This window comes from Protobothrops mucrosquamatus, unplaced genomic scaffold (assembly GCF_001527695.2).
Source record: "Protobothrops mucrosquamatus isolate PMUCROS unplaced genomic scaffold, P.Mucros_1.0 scaffold2535, whole genome shotgun sequence".
Classification (NCBI taxonomy): domain Eukaryota; kingdom Metazoa; phylum Chordata; class Lepidosauria; order Squamata; family Viperidae; genus Protobothrops; species Protobothrops mucrosquamatus.
The window spans coordinates 40,769-62,641 of NW_015388596.1; the positions used below are offsets into that span (position 1 = coordinate 40,769).

A 21,873-nucleotide genomic window follows, 5' to 3' on the forward strand; every position below is an offset into this window, starting at 1 on the left:
GTGATGCGACACCCAGAAAAATACGGCATACTCCATTTAATCCTCCAGGGGAAGATTGAAGGCAAACGAGGTCCAGGCAGAAGAAGAACATCGTGGCTTCAAAATCTAAGGGACTGGTTTGGACAAAACTCAGCAGCACTTTTTCGTGCGGCTGCTGATAAAAACAGGATCGCCAATGTCCGATAACGGATATGGCACAAGAAGGATATGGGGATATGGGGATATGGGGCTTGAAGGAATGTCCTTGTTATTCCTTTATACAAGGCAAGGCACAGAAAGGAGAGACACAAGGGCTATTTTATTAAGTATGTCTGGGAAGAGACCTGGTAGAATTCTGGTTAATTGAGTACAAGGGGTGGCAATGAATAACATTTGGGAAGTGGTTTTGATGTCAGGCTGTGCAGACAAGAAGGCATTGAAAAGTATATGAAAGTTAAGAAAAGTACTGCATTTTTGTTGACTTGGAGAACATTTATGACAAATGGGAATTGGCTGGAGTCATGAAAAAAATTATACATTTTTGCAAAGTGGTAGAGCTATAGATTGTAAATTGCTACAAATTGTATGAAAGGATGGTTATATAAATTGTATGGGAAGATGACTGCTGAAAGTGGTAGAGCTACAGATGATGAAAATGAAGCATGAATATAACCGCAGCAAGATTATTATATGCACAAAGATGGAAAGATTGAGCACTATCTGCAATGGAGGGACGGTTGGTGAAGAGGATGGAATTTGCTGAGATGGTTAAATTGATTTCTTTGATCAGAGAAGAGGTAATATCTATGTGTATTGGAAACTTCTTGTAGACATTTTACGTGAAACAGGGAAAAAAATGAGCTTATGATTTATGGTTTTGATGTTTACACAAAACATATTATAGAAAGAGAATTATGCTGTAGCCATAGAGCAAGAGGTAAACTTATAATTAAACTTCTAACTGGTTCAAAGTAGACTGGATGTCCCTTCTTTAAATCTTTTTTTTTTTATTTCTATTCCTCTTCCCTTTTTCTTTTTATATATTTTTCCTTTCATGCACTTTTAGCGTTTGCTTTGATTTTTTTTCTTCTTTTCTTTTTCTCATTCTTTATTAGTTTATATCGGCTTGCACGCTCCTTCCTAAAATCTTTAGTAAAATATGACAATGAATTTAATTAAAATAGTTTAAATTATGAAAGAAAAAAGCGTGAGTGAGGGCTAAATGAATACCTAGCGAATAAATCAACAAAGAGCAGGAGTTGTAATGCCCTCTTGGTTGTTCAGTGGCTAAATATATATAAATTGTGGTGGAAGCAGAAGTGTGTTGGTTGGTGATATGAATTTATATCTACTTTTGTAAGTAGATAATGCCACGTTGTAGGCTTAAACGCAGAATGCTCTGCGGGAAATGTTATGATGCAAGAAGCAGCGTAGACTTGAAAGCTACTGTAGTGAATCTACAGTTGCGCTTCGCTGCAAAAACAGAGGGCAGGTTATGCATCAGTAACAAAAAACTACGGCATGTATAGATTAATTTGTATACCGTGGTGTTATGTTTACTTAAAGTTGGGAACTTTAAGATGTGGGAATCCTACTAGAAAAATGTGGTTTGCTGCAAGAAATGAATATTTTATGAAGGAAGCAACACCAGCTTTGTAGAACAATGAGCTTCCATCCAGGTTTTTTACAGGTATTTCTCAACTTACCGCACAACAGCCTTAGAATGGGTGCTTTACAGTTTGTAAAGTACTTCTGGCCCTTACAAAAGGTTGCACATACTCCTGCAGTCATGTGATCATGCTGTCAACGCTGCTAACATCGGATGTTCTTGCTTTGACAACATAGGGAGATGCAGCCATTTCCCTTCTTGTGTTTTACTCTTAGAATTAGAGTTAGAATTAGATGATACTGGGGGGGGGAGGAGGAGGAATGTGCATGGGAGTTTAGACATAACAATATTGTAACTAGTGTGAGAACCAAGGTTTTTTGAAATAAGAGACGATAAGAAATGGCGAGTTGAGGAACTGGAGGGAAAGCCTGCATTCCAAACTAATGGGAGAATGTGATTTATGACTGTTAATTAGAGGAGGGAATTGTGCTTTGATACTATGTGCTCAGGGGACGGGAATTCAGATTTTGGCTTTGCCTATGTAATTGCCGAATGCTATGCTACTCGAATAAAGATGCTTTAAGATAAACAATGCCTCAAAGTTCTTTGAAGAGTTTCATGTGTCGGAGCCATGACACATGCTCTGGATGCCTAGCTGAACTACTCCCCATTTTTGACCAATATATCTCCACTCACTTTGGGGCACAGACATTTTGATTTTTTTCCCCCAACAGTCTTCCTATGATCCTGCATCAAGGCAGGTCTTTTCCCAGATATTCGAGAAGGTTTGCAACTATCTGTTGGCATAGTTGATTCTTTTTTCTGTGAATCAACCCCCTCTTTTCTGGGAAACTGTCAAGAGACAGTAACAATACAGAAAGGGGTGGTAGGGTTTTTTTTAGTATATGGCGTATATAACCAAGGAAGTCTACAATGTTTTTTTTTTTTTACTACAAAAGATTTTTGGCAGCCTAAGATTGCTAGTTCATTTTGTTCATGCGTGTGCACTACCCATGGCATACCACAGGGGCGAACTAGCTTTGCACCAGCTGACTAGCAGCATTCGGGAGAATGTCGGGTTATGCTGAGACTCTAGAAAGAGTACAGAGAAGAGCAACAAAGAGGATTATGGGACTGGAGGCTAAAACATATGAGGAACGGTTGCTGGAATTGGGTATGTCTAGTTTAATGAAGAGAAGGATGAGGGGGGACAGGATAGCAGCGTTCCAGTATCTCAGGGTCTGCCCCAAAGAAGAGGGAGTCAAGCTATTCTCCAAAGCACCTGAAGGCAGGACAAGAAGCAACGGATGGAAACTAATCAAGGAGAGAAGCAACCTAGAACTAAGGGGAAACTTCCTGACAGTTAGAACAATTAACTAGTGGAACAACCTGCCTCCAGAAGCAGTGAATGCTCCAACACTGGAAATTTTTGGGAAGAGACTGGACAGCCATTTGTCTGAAATGGGATAGGGTTTCCTGCCTGAGCAGGGGGTTGGACTTGATGACCTCCAAGGTCCCTTCCAACTTTATTATTATTATTATTATTATTATTATTATTATTATTATTATTATTATTATTATTATTATTATTATTATTATTATTATTATTATTATTATCTGGGCTTTCTTCCCCCGACTTTGCCTCGCATCCGGTCAGATCTAGCCCCAGAAGGAAACGCTGCTAGCTTTTCCCACCAGAGTCGTACCTATTTATCTACTTGCATTTTACATGCTTTTGAACTGCTAGGTCAGGGATAGTCAACCTTGGCTCTTTTATGACTCGTGGACTTCAACTCCCAGAATTCCTGAGCCAGCTATGCTGGCTCAGGAATTCTGGGAATTGAAGTCCACGAGTCATAAAAGAGCCAAGGTTGACTACCCCTGTGCTAGGTAGACAGGAGCTAGGGGGCAAAGGATGGGAGCTCATTCTGCCCTGCGTGTTATGGGCTTGAACCGCCAGAGTGTCAACCATTTTTTGCTGACAAACCGAGTGTCATTAAAGCCACTGTGCCATCGGACCCCCCCTCTAGCACAGAAAGGTGATTTCTTCAGAGAGAACCAACAGGTTTAATCTCAGTTTACTGAGTTGCATCCGTATCTTACACTTACGTTTGAAACACCAGAGCAATGACATAATCCGGGGAGACAGTCAGCTTCCAATCGCACTCTTTTCCTGGAGGGTAAGGCTCTGGGTAACCGGGGGACAAGATAACCCCGGAAGGTCCTGCCAGGATCCCACCACAAGGTGCTAAAGGAGGAGAGGAGAGAGCAGAATCACAGCTTGTTTTGAGAGACGCCCTCAAACAACCTATACCTGCATTTAGGACCAATTAAGACTTTAAACCTGAGGCAGTCTAAGACCATGTCTCCACCTGTAATTAACCATGGTTTGTGCAGCAAAATGAGAATGCTTTCGAACTTTACCCCTTCATCCCCAAAATCTCCCTCCACTCCTGCTTTGATTGAGAAAACTCATGGCTAGCTTAACCAATTGCCATAAAATTCGGCAAAGCCTGCTCCTCCCATTCCTGCCACACCCTGATAACTTGCTGATGTTGTGTGAGCCTTGGACTAAGTTACAGGCCACTTTCCTCTTTTGTAAAAGTGATGCTAAACCAGGGGTCCTCAACCTTGGCAACTTTAAGACTCGTGGACTTCAACTTCCAGAATTCCTCAGCCAGCATGGCTCAGCTTGGAAACCTCTCCCTTTCCCCTCAGCATGGCTGGCTCAGGAATTCTGGGAGTTGAAGTCCACGAGTCATAAAAGAGCCAAGGTTGCCTACCCCTGATCTAGGTCTGTCTGTCTGTCTGTCTGTCTGTCTGTCTGTCTGTCTGTCTGTCTGTCTGTCTGTCTGTCTGTCTGTCTGTCTGTCTGTCTGTCTGTCTGTCTATCTATCTATCATCTAGGTCAGGAATAGGCAACCTTGGCAACTTTAAGACTCGTGGACTTCAACTCCCAGAATTCCTCAGCCAGCCTGGCTCAGCTTGGAAACCTCTCCTTTTCCCTCATCATGGCTAGCTCAGGAATTCTGGGAGTTGAAGTCCACGAGTCATAAAAGAGCCAAGGTTGCCTACCGCTGTGCTAAACAAATGAAGCACCTTTTTTTTTTGCTTAATTCTGAAGTTCATTTCATTGTGCATTTTACATAACAAACACTCAAGTTCTGAAAGCGGGTATACATTTGTTCTTCCAGACACCTCCCCCCCTTGTGTGTGTGTGTGTGTGTGTGTGTGTGTGTGTGTGCACATGTACGTGCACACACCTTTGAGTCAGTCTTGGCTCCTGGTAACTGCCTTGATAAGTCTTTGCAGTTTTCTTGGCAATGTTTTCAGAAGTGTTTGTCCTTATCTCATCTCCTTCTAGGGCTGAGAGAGAGTGACTGGCTCAAGGTCACCCAGGCTTTGTGCCTAAGGAAGGACTAGAACTAGAATTCACAGTCTCCCGGTTCCTAGACTGGTGCCTCAACCACTATCAAACTAGCTCTCTTTTCCAGTTCTACTCCTCAGCTGATACCTTCCTCTATTAGGTTTAAGCCATATAACTAAATCCAGACAAGCTTGATGAGGCTTCAAAACGAGAAGTCAGCTCAGTCATAAAAAGAGTATGCGTTTCTTGGGAAGCGAAGCTGTTGTTGTGTGGGCTCATCAACATTTCCTCATTGTACCAACAGCTCCCTACAAGCAAGTTCATGTTAACGTGCCCTTGACGTTTGCCTAACAAATGTAAATCTCCATCCTGATGGAACTATTCACATCCAATTACCCGTTTCCCACTCTGCTAGAGATGTGTCACGTTATTAGGTTGCTCACTTAAAATAAGAAGCCCAAGATTGCCTTCCACTAGAACAGGGGTCTCCAAACTTGGCAATTTTAAGACTTGTGGATTTCAGCTTCCAGAATTCCCCAGCCAGCCATGCCAATGGCTGGGAGTTGAAGCCCACAAGTCTTAAAGTTGCCAAGGTTGGAGACTCCTGCACTAAAAGAAGAGAAAGAGCATTGGAGTGGGGCAGAAAACATATTCTTAAGCTAGCTTAAGAAAGGAATATATTTCATTCGATTTCCCTTGATTGGGACCCCAAAGGGCTACCTTGAATCCCACCCTACAAGTTGCTTAGATGTTTTCTCTATCCTTCTGCTTAACACTGACTCTTAACCCAAAAGAGGGAAAAGGGTAAAGTGCCCCAGCACAACTAATTCAATATCTGAATCCTGAGAAGGAAAGGCCTTCTCATTGGCTCTGATTTGCAGTCATGGGCCTGTTCTACCCATCTGTACCTATGCAGGTGGGTGGGTCAGGCTGCCAGAAGAACCTGTTCTCAATCTGCATACAGCTGATCTTGGCGTCCCCCTGCAAGGTGTATCCTGGATCACACTGGAAGATGATGTTGTCTCCTGCCTCCTTGCTGTCACCGCTCCGACTCCCGTTTTGTGGAATCCCAGGGTCATTGCAGGAGGTGGCGGTGGACACTAAGAGCAAAAAGGTCAGGGAATGGGATGAACCAAGGGAACAGAATTATTCACTGAATTTTTCAATTATTCCATAAACGCTGAAGCTACGACATGACATTCATGGTGAGCATAGTACACTGCATTTCCTGGAGGTGCTCAGGGTACAAAGAGCAGCCACCTTGCACATAGTTAGAGCAAGGATGGCTTCAGAGGGAAACTAAGCAGAAAGCACCATGTTCCTCATTGCTAAGCAGAACAAAGGAGGAGGTACGGAATCCATCAAGTCCATCATTGTCCATCATGGAGTACAATACTGATGGTGTAACTCAGGGGTCTTCAAACTTGGCCCTTTTATGACTTGTGGACTTCAAATCCCAGATTTCCTCAGCCAGACATGCTGAGGAATTCAGTGCGACTGTCCATCCAATCTTTTGGCCCAGTCCTTTGGTGGAGTGCTTCAGAAGGTCATGTGCATCCATGTGTCATTCAAAGCAGTTTGTGCACATTCCCTTACATTCCCTTTACTGCTATCCCGTGAGGTCACTCAGAAATTTGTCCCTGGACAGGCTAAAATTTCTTCTGACTTTGAAACACAATGCTAGTTTTAGCCAATAAATCATATAAGCTTTTCCCCATCTTCAAATGTTCTGTAGAAGCCTACTTTTTGCTGGCTGAATCAGCATTTAAGGCAAACAACGCAATCCTGTTTACTTCAAAAAGCAACCACAGCCACATACATCTACAAAGAGCTATTAGCTGATAATACCTTAGGATCAACCCAAACTCCACTTTAGGCAAGACATAAAGCAGTGGGTGAGCAGAAGGAAGAAATTAGGGCAAAAGTAAGACAGATTAGAACCAGATAGTCATCAAATGAAGGTTGTGAACTAAATATATTAATATGAGGATGGTATTACCAGTACCAGGCTGTATGCACTATTTGGGGTCCAGGCAAATAGAATAGCAATAGCACTTAGACTTATATACCACTTCACAGTGCTTTACAGCCCTAAGCAGTTTACAAAGTCAGCATATTGCCCCCAACAATCTGACCCTTATTTTACCAACCTCAGAAGAATGGAAGGCTGAGTCAACCTTGAGCGGGTGAGAATTGAACTGCCGAACTGTTGGCAATCAGCAATCAGCAGAATTAGCCTGCAATACTGCATTCTAACCACTGCACCACCATGGTTACTATCCCTTTCTGAAAACATAAAGTATGCTCATCCCCTATTTTTTTCCAAACAGGTCAAAACTCAAAGGATCGTGGGTTTACAGCACTGTTATTATATAATTCAGACCACAAAACTAGAAAAGAAAATCTGCAGATATTCCTTGCTTAATGGCTGCAATTGGTTAGAAATCTCAGTAGTTGAGCAAAGCAGTCATTAAGGGAGATGCATACATGACTCCTTTGTTCATTGACCACAATCCCAGCATTCCCAACTGTGCTTGTTAAGTGATCATCCAGATTGTCAAATGGATAAAGCAAAAGAGCCGCCTCTAGGCATCAGCTTTTTGAGAGGGAAAGGGCTGCCTGCCAGAAAGGGCTGCCTGCACTGTGCAGAGCTGAAATCCTCCCAGCTGGTAGCCCTTTTGCTCTCAAATGTTCCTGTGGTGTGCCAAAAAAAAAATTCAGCTTTTTTCTGTTGAAGGCGGGGCAATCCTTCAGGAGGCTGAGAGAATCCATCCCTCCATCCCTCTATCCCCTCCACTTGCAACTTTTCCTGCTGAGTTCCCCACTGACCTTTTAGGGAAGTCAGCAGAGAAGATTGTGAACAATGATCACATGATTGCAGGGTGCTTGGCAAACAGTTGCAAATGAGAGTTGGCTGCCAAACACCTGAAATGCGGTCAGTGTGGCACAATGTTTTATGACAGCCAGAAATGCTTTATGGGCCATAAAGGAACATTTCCAAGGCTGTCATAACTGTGAACAGTCAGTTGGTTATAAGGACTACCTGTGTGCTCAATGATCTAATAAGTGAGGTGGTAGCAGCCAAGTAGCTAAAATATATCAACCGTTCATGAAACTCAACTCATAGATCACTGCTACCTCATGCAATGCATTCTGCAAATGTTTTAGGATTATTTGCATCATTATAGTCCAGAGTTGAAACCTTGACAATGAGAAAAGACTTTGCACAAACTTCCTTTGAGCTACAGTGAGCACACATATGGATGAATTGGACCAGGATGCATGCTTAAACATGCATTACTGATTTCAAACTTTTCTTTCTCCAGCTGGAAAAGGCTGTAGGGATTAACAAATCCAAGTCTGTTGCACAAAGATCAGATATATGTATACATCAGCACACTTTCCCGTTTACTTATTACATCTTGTTACATCTAGCCATCTGCTACTTCTACCTGGCATTCGGCTACAACACTATGTTGTCTATGCTGTTAAATAAATTATAATGTGCACATTGTCTCCTCTTCCTTGTGATTGAGAGGAACTTTGCTTTTAGCAGGAATGATAAGTTTGATTCTTTTACAGATGTGCCAGAGTGTCTTGAATGCTGTCTGAAATGAAACCTTGTTTTCTTTTTAAAGCTCAGGAGTTTAAAATAAGTAGGGTTTGTTTTTTTAAATAGAAAAGGTCTGAGATTTTTTAAGGCAATAAAACTAGAGGAATGATCATTAGAACAGCAGTGAAAGAAGAACAGAGTCAGATGGGACCAATTCAGCTTAAGCTAGTGATGGAGAAGACAAGAAACTTTTTTTTTTGGGGGGGGGGCAAGCAATATGTCTAATTCTAGAACTTGTCAAGCCTTTGCCAAAATGTGGACAGTGAAAATGGATCCCTCAAAAATTTGTGGTCAATAATTTGGTTCTTCTTCATTTGCAGGTAAATGCCCTTGGCTTTGTCTTGATCTGGCCTCTTAACACAAATGCAGCCAAGATAAATCAAAGCATGCTTGCAGATCCTTTCAGCGTGCATAATTCACAGATGAAAAGCAGGTCACCAAAGAAGCAAACATGAGTGAACAAACCAGCCAGAAGGATAGTGTCTAGTCCAGCATTTTTCAACCTTGGCAACTTTAAAGTCTAAAACCAGTAGCACGTGTTTAAGAATGCTACGTGGGGAATTCTTGGAGCTGAAGTCTAAAGTTGCCAAGGTTGAGAAACTCCGGTCTAGTCCCTGGAAAATGAATCCAGGAAGGAAGGTCTGGCTGAGCAATAGGTATTCTGACTCTAGGACAGTGATGGCGAACCTTTTAGAGACCAAGTGCCCCAAAACTGGCCCTGGCCCCACTCCACCCCCTGCCCTGCCCCTGCCACGCCCCCACCTCATCCCCCACCCCACCTGCCCACAGGGCCACTCACCGCCTCCAGGGCCCGCCACAGATCACCCAGGCAGCCCAGCAGTGCCATGGCGGCCACGCCCTCTGCCCGCACCCTGCAGCATCAAATGTGCACAATGGGGTGTGAGGGCAGAGTCTTGTCTATGCTGCCTGGCTGCCATGTCCTTGGCTGCACTGCTCCGTGTGGGCCATGCTCGGCAGCGACTCTCCTCCAGGGGGGGCTGCTGGTGAGGAGGGGGTTATGGGGGGAGGCGAGGCTCGGTCAACGGCACGTGTGCCCACAGAGAGGGTCCGAGTGCCGCCTCTGGCACGCGTGCCATAGGTTTGCCACCATTGCTCTAGGAGCTTGCACTCCAGTTTCGTTGGTTTTTCATCTGTTGTGACACCAACCCACAGTCTCAGCCTCATTTCTTACGAAAACTGGTGCTGTTTGTTATTGTAGTCACTGCTCAAATATTTCTTTCATAATATTGTTATCCATCCATCCATCCATCCAAATACCTCACTAACACTCAGCTCTATTGCTATTTCTCATCTAATTTCTAGAAAGAAGCTGTTTCACTTATATGCTGCCCAAGACAGATAATGGGCAGGAGGAAAGTGAACACGCTGAGGCAAATCAAAATGCTGATGGTTAGTCATCACTCTGGGCTGAAAACTGCAATGCAGCCTGTTCTGAAATAACTTTTGCTCCCAGTGAAAAATCAACTTGCAGGGCGCTTTCCCAGCATCTTCAGGTAGTGATTGTAACAAGTCAGACATTTGATTAACTCTACTAGTTTTGTAGCTATAAATCTTTCTGCGTTAGTTGGATGGCAGCAATTATCCCTACCTTGGCTAGATTCTGTATTTTTTTCCCCCTTCTGTTAAATTGTGTTCAATTCTCAGAGACTGCCTTGCAGTTTTCTTGGGCTGAGAAAAAGTGACTAGCCCAAGGTCACCCAGCCGGCTTTGTACCTAAGACAGGGCTCCACAGTCAGATGCTTTAACCACTATCCCAAACTGGCTCTCATGGATTGGTTCAGCTCATTATATGTAGGACTATTCATGAGTAATAGTTCAATTCTATGAATACAAATGTGGCCAAGAAGGTAATTGCTTGCTAAATTCAGATCAAGATATTGGTCTTAACCTTTAAAGCATTAGATGGCTTAAAGATTGACTATCTTAGGGTCAACAGATTTTATTGCAAACCTGCCGAAGTATTAAAATATGCAGAAATTATCCCTTTCAAGACCCCTCTGGTGCAGTGGCTTAGTTCACTGGAAGGATTTCTGTTGGATAACCCAAAGTATGGAATGCTCTAATCCTGCGGCTTCGGTTGCTCTCTTAATCTCTTGGTTTTAAAAAAGCACATAAAGGCGTATCTATTTGGCCTTTCCAAATGTCAGTTTTAGTTTTGGTGTCCTTTGAATATTTAACATTTAATATGTCAATGTAGGATATTAAATAATGTTAAATATTAAGATTATTTAATTACAGTCTTGGTACAAATATTACAATATGCATTTGAAGACAATATCTCCAGCTACTCTGTTCCACAATTATGTTGCTATTCTGGATCAACAATATATAGGAAACAGCTGTATAAATGGCCCTTTGCAATCCTCCACTAAATGGATGATTTCTCTGAATTTCTCCAGAAGGAGAAGAAACTCTTCATTAATTTCTCACGGATTTCACTTTGGGGATGATCCTAACACCAGAAAAGGTCAATTTAAATCTCCCTGAGATTTAAGTGTGAGAGACAGGCAAACTGCACACCATTGGAGAGAGGACAGCAAAGTGAAAAGCTAAATCACTCATACCTACTCACTTACCCTTTCATTCCTAAAAAGTGCAAGGCTATATTCCATCCAAGGCACTTTCTTTAAAATTCTCTTCTCCTTTTAAATCACTTCTAGTGCAAGTTATTGTTCGTCAAATTGCATGAGCATTGAGAGAAAAATTGCCGAGGAACTGGCATGTCATGAATGCTGAAATTAATAAATTTGGGGGATTCTCTCTCCTACAGCTTAGCAGGCAGAGTCGTGGAGAGTCGAAAACATCTATGAAATGGTCCTCCTGTTTTCATTCTCCTGACCCCAAAGACCAGGTGGCATCTGTGAAAATTACCTGAAAACTGAATGGCAAATCCCTGTTTGCTGGTGAAAAAGTCCGTGTTGAACTGAAGGACCACCAGGTTGAAGGTGCTGTGGACATCATTGGGCAAGACAGAACCACTAACTTCTTTCAGGAGGATGCTCTTCTCCACTGGCCCATCCCAGATCCTCAAAACGTCATGGAAGTCCTCTGTATGGAAAACTATGAAGTGGAGTCTGTATTCGTGGGAGGGCAAAACAGGACAGGGAAGAGAGAGAAGAGTTACAAATAAGACTAGATTTGTATTTGAGAACTGGAAAAGTTTAGAAAAGAAAGGACTGAAGGAAAGTAACGTTATCATGTTCTCCAGGTATCAAAAAGGGATCATATAAAAATGAGAAGTCAGCTAGCACCTTTTTCAGACTAATAAACTTTATTAGTAAGACAACTGTGTCAAGCTATTTTCCAAAGCACCTGAAGGCAGGAGAAGAAGCAGCGGATGGAAACTCATCAAGGAGAGAAGCAACCTAGAACTAAGGAGAAACTTCCTGACAGTTAGAACAATTAACCAGTGGAACAACCTGCCTCCAGAAGCGGTGAATGCTCCAACACTGGAAGTTTTTAAGAAGAGACTGGACAGCCATTTGTCTGAAATGGTATTTCAGGGTTTCCTGCCTGAGCAGGGGGTTGGACTCGATGACCTCCAAGGTCCCTTCCAACTTTATTATTATTATTATTATTATTATTATTATTATTATTATTATTATTATTATTATTATTATTATTATTATTATTATTATTATTATTGTTGTTGTTGTTGTTGTTGTTGTTGTTGTTGTTGTTGTTGTTGTTGTTATTATTTAGTCCTCGACTTACACCATTCGTTTAGTGACTATTCAAAGTTGCAATGACACTGAAAGAAGGTGATTTATGACCGTTTTTCACGCTTACAACCTTAACCATATCCCCATGGTCACCTGATCCAAATTCAGATGCTTGGCAACTGGCATGTATTGATGACAGTTGCAGTGTCCCAGCGTCACGGGATCATGATGTGTGAATTTCTGAGAAGCAAAATCAATGGGGAAGCCAGATGACTTAACAACCGTGTTACTAACTTAACAACTGCAGTAATTCACTGAACTTCTGTGTCAAGAAATGTCATAAAAAGGGGCAAAACTCACTTAATGAATATCTCGCCGAGCAGCAGAATTTTTCATCTCAAATGTGGTCATACGTCGAGGGCTACCTGTATGCTTTTTAATAATATATATTGGTCTGTAAAGGTGCCACCAGATTCCTTCTGATTTTTGGTACTACACAACTTTCTCACTGCAATCTCAGAAAGAACCTGAGACCTCTTTTTCATTCATTCTGGGCAGAGAATAATGGATATACATTATAAAGAGGGCAATTGTGACTGCACGTTAAGGGGGAAAAATCCTAATTGAAAAAAAAAACAATTTGACAAAGAAAACAATCCCTAAGGAGGTTGTGAACATTGGATTTGTTGAAGGAGAGACTGGAAAGCCAACTATTAGGGATGTTTTAATTTAGTTTGCTAAACTGAAGAGGAAGTTGACCTAAGTAGCTTCCCCAATTCTAAGATCTTAAAATTCCTCCCAACTATTAATAATAATAATAATAATAATAATAATAATAATAATAATAATAATAATAATAATAATAATAATAATAATAATAATAATAATAATAATAATAATAATAATAAAAAAAAAAGTTGGAAGGGACCTTGGAGGTCATTGAGTCCAACCCCCTGCTTAGGCAGGAACCCTACACCATTTCAGACAAATGGCCATCCAGTCTCTTCTTAAAAACTTCCAGTGTTGGAGCATTCACCGCTTCTGGAGGCAGGTTGTTCCACTGGTTAATTGTTCTCACTGTCAGGAAGTTTCTCCTTAGTTCTAGGTTGCTTCTCTCCTTGATGAGTTTCCACCCATTGCTTCTTGTCCTGCCTTCAGGCACTTTGGAGAATAGCTTGATTCCCTCTTCTTTGGGGCAACCCCTGAGATATTGGAACACTGCTATCATGTCCCCCCTCGTCCTTCTCTTCGTTAAACTAGACATACCCAATTCCAGCAGCCGTTCCTTATATGTTTTAGCCTCCAGTCCCCTAATCATCTTTGTTGCTCTTCTCTGTACTCTTTCTAAAGTCTCAGCATCTTTTTTACATCGTGGTGACCAAAACTGGATGCAGTATTCCAAGTGTGGCCTTACCAAGGCATTATTATTAATACCAAGGTATTAATACTTCACGTGATCTTGATTCTATCCCTCTGTTAATGCAGCTTAGCACTGTGTTTGCTTTTTTGGCAGCTGCAGCACATGGCTGGCTTATATTTAAGTGACTGTCCACTAGGACTCCGAGGTCCCTCTCACAGTTACTACTATTGAGCAAGGTACCCCCTATACTATACCTGTACATTTGGTTTTTCTTGCCTAAGTGTAGAACCTTACTTTTTTCACCATTGAATTTCATTTTGTTAGATAGTCCCTTCTATGTCACTCTACAATTTCTCTTCAGTTTCCATATGGAGAAAAGCTGGTCATTTCATACGATTAGATATGCAGAAAAGACACCTAATACGCGACTGCTTGGAGGAAATGAAACATGAAAATAGCATCATTTACAGATGCAGGAAATCATATACTTGTTGTGAAGGAGAAGGACTAACTGAGCAGGTAGAAGCAAATTCATTTGAAATAAATTCTCAGCCAAAAGAGGCTTTTAGACTGAGTGGGAAAGGTGATGATGGAGTGAAAAGAACAGATATTTTTTTAAAGGTTCTCTATACTTGTGCCAAGCTGAACAGCGCTTCTATTTTTTTTTCTTTTTCTTTATCATTGATTCCCCCCCCCCTTATGTAGGCAGTGGCAGCAGCATGAAGCTTTTAATATTTTAATTCCATCTTCATAATAATCGGTATGATGGTGATGTATTATAAATGTTGGAGAACTGCATGGTTATTAATTGGCTTGAGTTTTAGGGAGGGCTGCCCCTCCGGCTTTTTATTTAATATGCTTGTTACATTTATATTAGCATAAACATTTGTACTGAAGACGCAATAAAAGATTGATAGACTGTACTGTAGGAAGACTGGGAATACTGAGTTAAAAGACCCAACTATGTGCTTTTTGTTTAAAAAAAAAAGGTGTCAAAGCTGCTGGCTTGTTACTTAGTAGTCCTTGAAATTTCACAAAAATGCATTCTGCTGAGGGAAGCTGCAATTCTTCCATAGATCAACTGCAGCCCTCCTCAACTCAGTAACCCACAGTTGTGTTGGTTAATGATGACTGAACACTTTTTTGGGGGGGAGGGAGAGGAAGGTCCAGAAAACAGAAGGCAGAATTATGACATCTGTAGGAGCAACCAACCATAGTTTTCATTCCTCCAACTTTATTTACTACTGAATCGTGACGCTCAAACTTTAACTGTCCTGTCCTGTAATAAGTCATACATCAACACCTGCTTTGGAAAAAAATGAACATCCAACTGTATTTTCAAAAGACATTTTGTCTTTGTGGTGTGGGAGGGAGAGAACAAATGCGAAAAGTAGAATCTGGTGCCCATGACAAAAGGTCTAGTACAATTTGCCATGGCAATCCCACCTCAGCCAATTCATCGTGGGACAACCCGCCACAGAAAATTACGTCAAAGAAACAGTGGTGGATAACATTTATTGTGTTGAGTTATCCCGCATGGAATTTTCCATGCTGAGTTGGCTCCCGTGGTGAGATGGCCCAGCGTATTGTTCCACTCTGCCATGAGAAAGACACTGCCTTAAACTAAGACCTTAGAAGTCTGCAAAATCTTTTTTCAGAATAGCCTTAAATCAGGAGCAAGAGGACTGTGGCCTTTTAGAGTTTGATGTCATACAAATCTGGATTTATGGTTAATAATGGTAATAAAATCATTGTATAGCAATAAACAACATTTAGAAGCTCTCTCTGCACGCCGCTAACGTCGGCAAAATGGTGAACATCCCCAAAACCTGCAGGATTTACTGCAAGAAATGTGGGAAGCATCATCCCCACAAAGTCACCCAGTACAAGAAGAGTAAATAGTCTCTGTACGCTCAAGGAAAGTGGAGATATGACCGTAAGCACAGTGGCTATGGTGGTCAGACAAAGCCCATCTTCCAGAAGAAGGCCAAGACCACAAAAAAGATTGTGCTGAGACTGGAGTGCATGGAACCGAACTGCAGGTTGAAGAGGATGCTGGCCATTAAGTGCAAAGTGCAAGCACTTTGAGTTAGGAGGAGATAAGAAGATAAAGGGCCAGGTCATCCAGTTCTAAATATTCTTTGATATGGAACCCATTTGCCTCCACCACCAAATTCCCATTTTTTTGTGTGGGCACATATGTATAGAAGGGAAAGAGCTTGTACCAGAACATCACAATGCACATAGTACCATTCTGACCAAATATCTGGAGTTGCAGAGAGCAGAAGGAATGGCTTTGAGGGCAGGAGGAAACGCTCCTACCAAGTATTGATCAGATAAAAGGACCCTAATTCCCAAGCAAGAATGTAATGTGACTAGGCAAGTTCTTCCCAAGTTTATACAATGATGGAGAGAGGAAGGAGGGAGGCCCATTCAAACCAGCAAGATTTTGTTATTACAGCTTTACAGTAAAAGTAGTGTTGACCTACATGGCATTGACTTCCTAGTCTCATGTATCTGATAGGATTCTGTGGATGCCTCTTGCTAAATTTGGCAGGTAATTCAAGAGAGGACCCAGCACTTTCGTTCTGTCTAGCAAGATCTTTTTTTCAAATTGCACCCTTGAAAGCTGTCATGCTGATATTACACAGCTCAGGCTGGAATTATACTGTTTGTGTTTGTATGTTCTCTTCTAAGCTCTTGAAAAATGGCTTTGCATTTCTCTGGCAGCAATCCATATTCCAAACGCATCGGAAGCTGCGCAGGTATGAATGTGATTAGCACCTGAGAGCAGAGAAGCCACTGTGAGGGTGTTAGAACTTCAGGGGGGTCTCTTTCTATTTTTCCCATTCTCTATTGCTACGATCCACTGAATCCAATCTGTCTTCAAGCCTTGCGTTTGACCAATTAAAACCAGCACATCTACCCTGATTAATCCACAACTCGTATTTTTAAAAAATGTATGGTTGATTAATTTGCTGATTATGAAGCTTGAGCCTTGTTTTTTTTTAATCCTCCTCCTGTTGATGCCAAATAGTAAACACTAAAGTATGCAAAGCAAGAGAAATCATGGAAATGCAATCAATTTGCATAATTCAAACAGGTCGTAGAGCTCGGCTACTCCTGCCAAGAGTTGGGGTTGTTTTGGCACGGGCGTTTTCATGCATCTATTTCTTTATTTTTAATTGCAGAGCAGAAATGGTCCCGCACAGAAACACCTGTGCCCTGCTTGGAGCACAACGTAATTGACTCAAAACCACAGTGACAGGAGGAGTGCTGGATGGTGTAGGGGTGTTGCTGATCTAATCTTTTCCAGTCTTTGAACTTACCCTATTGTGCAACCCGCCTCTGCTTCAATTGTCCAGACACAGTTGAGATTGTGATCATAGGGCGTTGGAAACCCTGGAGACAGGATTCTTCCTGAAGACTCACCTCGAATGCTGCCCCCACACTCAGCTGAAAGAAGCCACAAAACAATTCAGCAACTGAACTCTAAACATCCTTTGCTTCTTCTTTTGGGGAAGACTTTACTTTTGCTGCCCGTTCATGTAAGAGGTTCTAGAGAAAAGAGGCCACAGAAAATACAGAACATCCAACCGCTATTATCATTTGGGTACCCACCACATATTAGAATTACAGCTTCATAATTTCTTTCGACCAAACTACCTGGGGTTGATGTGTATTGTGCTTTCACACACTTGAAAAGTGTCAAGATTAGTGTACACACAGAGATGAGGGAGAGGAGCCCATCAAAATAAGGCCAGAAGCAGATATGGCTGAATTTGCACAACATTCTGAAACTCAACTGTTGAAGGTCTAATGCAGTGTTTCTCTTGGCGCTATACGCGTAATAAATAAATCAACCTTGGCAACTTTAAGATTTGTGGACTTCAAGCCCCAGAATTCCCCAGCTAACATGCTAGGTGGGGAATTCTGGGAACTGAAATCCACAGAACTTAGATTGCCAAGGTTGAGAATCACTGATATTTGCAAAATTTCTAAATATTAAGTATTTTGTGACTTAGCATTCTGGATATGACAGACCCTTTGATTACTTATGATTCTATGTATCAGGCAACAGAAAAAGAGTGAATTTAGCCACCTTAAATTCACTCTTTTTCTGTTGCCTGATACATAGAATTATGTACATTAAATTAGTTTTATGCAGTGCTTTTTTTGTTTAAAAAAAAAAAAAAAAAGGTGCCGGAACTCACACACGTCATATAACCCGCCTTGCCTACCCTACAAGGTTCCATTCAAAAAAGGTGCCGGAACTCCGTTCTCAGCGTTCTATGAGAAAAAAAAGCCCTGGTTTTATGTATTATGTGAATACAATGGAATCGATTTTAAAACTATATCCATTCTATCCATGTTCACCTATAGCTACAATGATCATATTATCTTGGAAAGAATAAAGACAAACCTGAAAAGGGGCAAACCTGAAAGAGGCTCATAAGGATAATTTTTATTAATTGTTTATGTTTATAAATTTAATTTGCGAAGGAAAATTCAAGAGCAAAACTAAGAAAAATTTTAAGAGAATGCGTATCTTAATAAAAGTTAGCTGTCTGAAATAAAAGCCTATCCTTTATAATAAAGGAAATATTGTCACTCTAACTTTCGCTCTATACAGTAACTTTACTTTTAGTCTGTTCTTTCTTTTTAGAAGATATAAATGCAGGTAGTCCTCAACATACGACCATAATTGAGCCTAAAATTACTGTTGTTAAATGAGTCATTTGTTAAGTGAGCTTTGCCCAATTTTACGAGCCTTCTTGCCATAGTTGTTGTGAATCACTGCAGCTGATAAGTTGGTAACTCAATTGTTAAATGAATCTAGTTTCCCAACTGGCTTTGCTTGTCAGAAGATCACTAAGGGTGAACAGATCACATAACCTCAGCATACAGCAAGGGTCATGAATATGAATCAGTTCCCAAGCATCTGAATTTTGATCATATGATCCTAAGCATGCTGCAAAGGTCATGACTGTGAAAAACGGTCATAAATTGCCGGCTGGGGTATTCTGGGAGTTGAAGTCCACACAACTTAAAATGGCTACGGTTGGGAAACACTGACTTATTCAGACAGCCAAGCGCTAGAAACCAAGAGGTGGCTAGACAATTCTCGATGCTCATTCATTGCCAAACGGTGGGAACACGACATGGCGACAAAAGGAAGGCTTGATTTGTGCCCTCGAGGTGTACTAAAAGAGAGAAACCGACTGCATCTGGTATTGATTGACTCATTAGCCTGAAGGTTATTGGAAAAAAACAGTAGTATGAATGCCGAAAAGGAAATGGTAGGAATTAAAGCTATTGTGCACATTTGGACAGGTGAAAAAGATTAATAGGTCATCTTCTGCAGCAATCCGGCCATTGATCCTGATCCATTTGTAAAGGTGGCACTTTGTGCCCCTAATTCATCCTAAACAGCCTTTAGATTAGAACTGTATTTGTCAGGCCCCAGGAACCAAGGACCACATGTGGAGGAGTGACTTCTGAGTAATTCCTTTATTGTTGTTCTCCTGCAAGCAATTACCTGCAACAACTATAGATATGTTTTGTGAGTTGCTAGGGACCCTCCTACCAGACATTCTAAGCTCCATGCCTCTGTGTCTTCTGGGTAAAAGTCACTCTTTCTTGCAATTCTGGACTGATATTCCAATAACCTCTCAGCTATGCATTCAATTATTTAACAATTTTATCCCATTAAACTTTCAGTTTAGTAAGAAGATCTCAATGTTTTTTTCCTGAAGATTCCAAGAACTATGGGTGGCTTTGGGACATAAAATTACACAGCTCAACCAACTGGCCGGCCATCCCCTTAGCAGCTATGCCGAATGTTTGGGGAGTGACCACCACACAAGAGGGAAGAGTCATACCTACGCAGGTGGGGAGAGGCTGGTCCCAGGATCTTCGCTCTCCAGTCAAGCAAGTAAGCCCACGGCTTCCGCGTAATGTGTAGCCAGGGTCACAATTGAAAGAGACAGAGCTGCCTGCAAAATGTCCCTCATCGTGGACTTTATAGCCAAATTGCGGGATACCAGGGTTCTCACACTTGATTAAATCAAAACCTGAAATTAGGAATAAAGGCAAATGGTTAGAAAGGATCCCCAGTCTCGTCTTGGCTGTTGCTTTAGCAAAAACTGTCAATGGCTAATGAAATTCCTTTAGAGACTTCCAGGGTGTAGTCTGAGAAAAGACATCCCAGAACATTCAGCCTTTACTTTACTTTACTTTTATTTAATTTCTACCCCGCCCTTCTCCCAATGGACTCAGGGCGGCTTACAGCCATTTAAAACAATACATAATACAATAAATACTAAATTTAAAAAGTAATTAAAACAAAATATTAATTGGCCATTTCTTTTTCAAATTGTTTTAAAAAACCAGATTAAAATATCCCTTGTAGTCTTTCTAAAGTGCCAGGACTAAGGTGAAGCATCCAATGGAAAAGACCCAGGGAAGTGGAGGTATTTAAGAAACCAGAGAGAAAAATGCTGCAAAATAGAAAGGAATAGATTTTCTCTTCAAAATAGGTTTTTTTATTTGCTGATTCTGAACCTTATGGATCAATCTGATGGATGGGTTGGAAACAAGATGCATTGAAGGCTGTTTCTTGTGTAGCTTGTTTCAGTGGAGGTAGTGATCTGCAATTTTTCAAAAGAGGGCTCAACAACCAGATTATGAGTAGAACAATAGACACAGAACGATGGGAAAGTGTGTGAAGATTAACACAACGATATTTACACAGACAACTTGTAATGAAAAATGTGCTCTTACACGAAGCAGGCACAAATAGTTTTCCTTTTGAAGGTTTAGGTATGAAAAATAAAATCTCACCAAAAGATCTGGCATTAGCTTGGCTTCCATCTAGACACCCTTACTTGCCAACTAATTTTCCTTAAAGGTTTGGAGCAGTACATGGACTCTAACACTGCTCTGATCCTTTCCCCCAGCTGCGGGATCAGCAGCCTCCATACTTACTAGAAAACTGCAACTCAAAACCTTGATCCGTGCCATTTCCATCTGTGATGAATTCAAGCCACATCGAGCTGGAAGTGCTGTTGACATTAAGACCCAACATCTCGGCACGGCTGAAGGAGCCCAGCAGGCGAGCCGAGTTATTGTTGCCATCATAAATCTTGGAAAAGAGGAGAAAATAAATGAGAAGATGGATTCCCTTGTCTCTGCTCATCCGCTGACCAGGTACCTTTTGTCTCTACAAAGTCAACAGTTTTGTTCATTTGGTACCCTGGGGATGGGTGGAACGTTCTTCATTGTCCCATGCCTTTGGCCTGGGCACTGTGACATGAAAACAGTGTTGACTCTTCTTTTGAAGAGCGAGGGCATGTTGCATTGGTAGCCACTAGGCTGTGAAAAATATCAATATGCCTTTGTCAAGCACAAAGAATTAGGACTACCAGTTAGATTGCAGTATAGACAATTTATTCAAGCCTATACACAAGAATCTGGTCAAGTGAAATTCAACACTAAATTGGTGCCAGAGAAGGGTAAACAGAATTTAGCAGGGGTTGGACTTAAATCTCTTCTGGCAACACAAGGACTGATGATGCATTTAACTCTGCCCCCAACTCTGCCTGCTTTTCTCCTCCATCCTTGCATTCAAAGCATCTGTATTCCAGCAATGTTTCAGTACAAGATGGCCTCTCAAAACATGAAGTTGTTTCCCTGGATCATTGTGAAACTTCCAACAAGTTTGCTCTGAGCTCAAAATTCCACCCCAATGTCCCAAAACAGATCTCTTGCTCTCAAAATGACAATGTTACTCTTTGATTTAAAATGTTCTGCATACTAACAATAGCCACCCATTTAGAATAGAATAGAATAGAATAGAATAGAATAGAATAGAATAGAATAGAATAGAATAGAACAGAATAGAATAGAATAGAGCTGGAAGGGATGTCAGCTTCATTATTTATATGCATTTCAGTTAAAATGACATTAAAAGTGTTTTATCAGTTTCCTGATTAATTCGAGACTGTTTTATTTTTTTATTTTATCCAGCTTTCTGAACTCAAGGCATCTTAGAATAATATGAAGAATTCCCCTGTAACATCTTCACAAAGACTTGGCTCTTATTTTACTTCTTATTTGGGTGCTGTTCTCACATTCAAAACTGCAAGACATATATAGAACACCCTTGGAAGGAGGTTTAAGTTTGATCCTAATTTTCATCAAAAAATGACAATTTGGGACAATCCAGTGCATAAGATCTTTTTTTTGGTGTTAACAAACAAA

At 41.2% G+C, this 21,873-nt stretch overlaps 1 protein-coding gene and 1 pseudogene across 1 annotated transcript in view; one reads left to right on the forward strand and one right to left on the reverse strand.

The window, feature by feature from the left end:
* LOC107295850 (CUB and sushi domain-containing protein 2-like) overlaps positions 1-21,873 on the reverse strand; it is a gene marked incomplete at both ends in the record, with an annotated part of 145,422 nt that overhangs the window by 39,219 nt on the left and 84,330 nt on the right. The window contains 6 exons of the mRNA XM_015825185.1: positions 3,698-3,836; positions 5,864-6,055; positions 11,461-11,663; positions 16,941-17,067; positions 19,494-19,685; positions 20,599-20,755. Of these exons, the coding sequence (XP_015680671.1) occupies positions 3,698-3,836; positions 5,864-6,055; positions 11,461-11,663; positions 16,941-17,067; positions 19,494-19,685; positions 20,599-20,755 (1,010 nt within the window). The remainder of the gene's footprint in view (positions 1-3,697; positions 3,837-5,863; positions 6,056-11,460; positions 11,664-16,940; positions 17,068-19,493; positions 19,686-20,598; positions 20,756-21,873) is intronic.
* LOC107295851 lies at positions 15,421-15,749 on the forward strand (annotated as a pseudogene).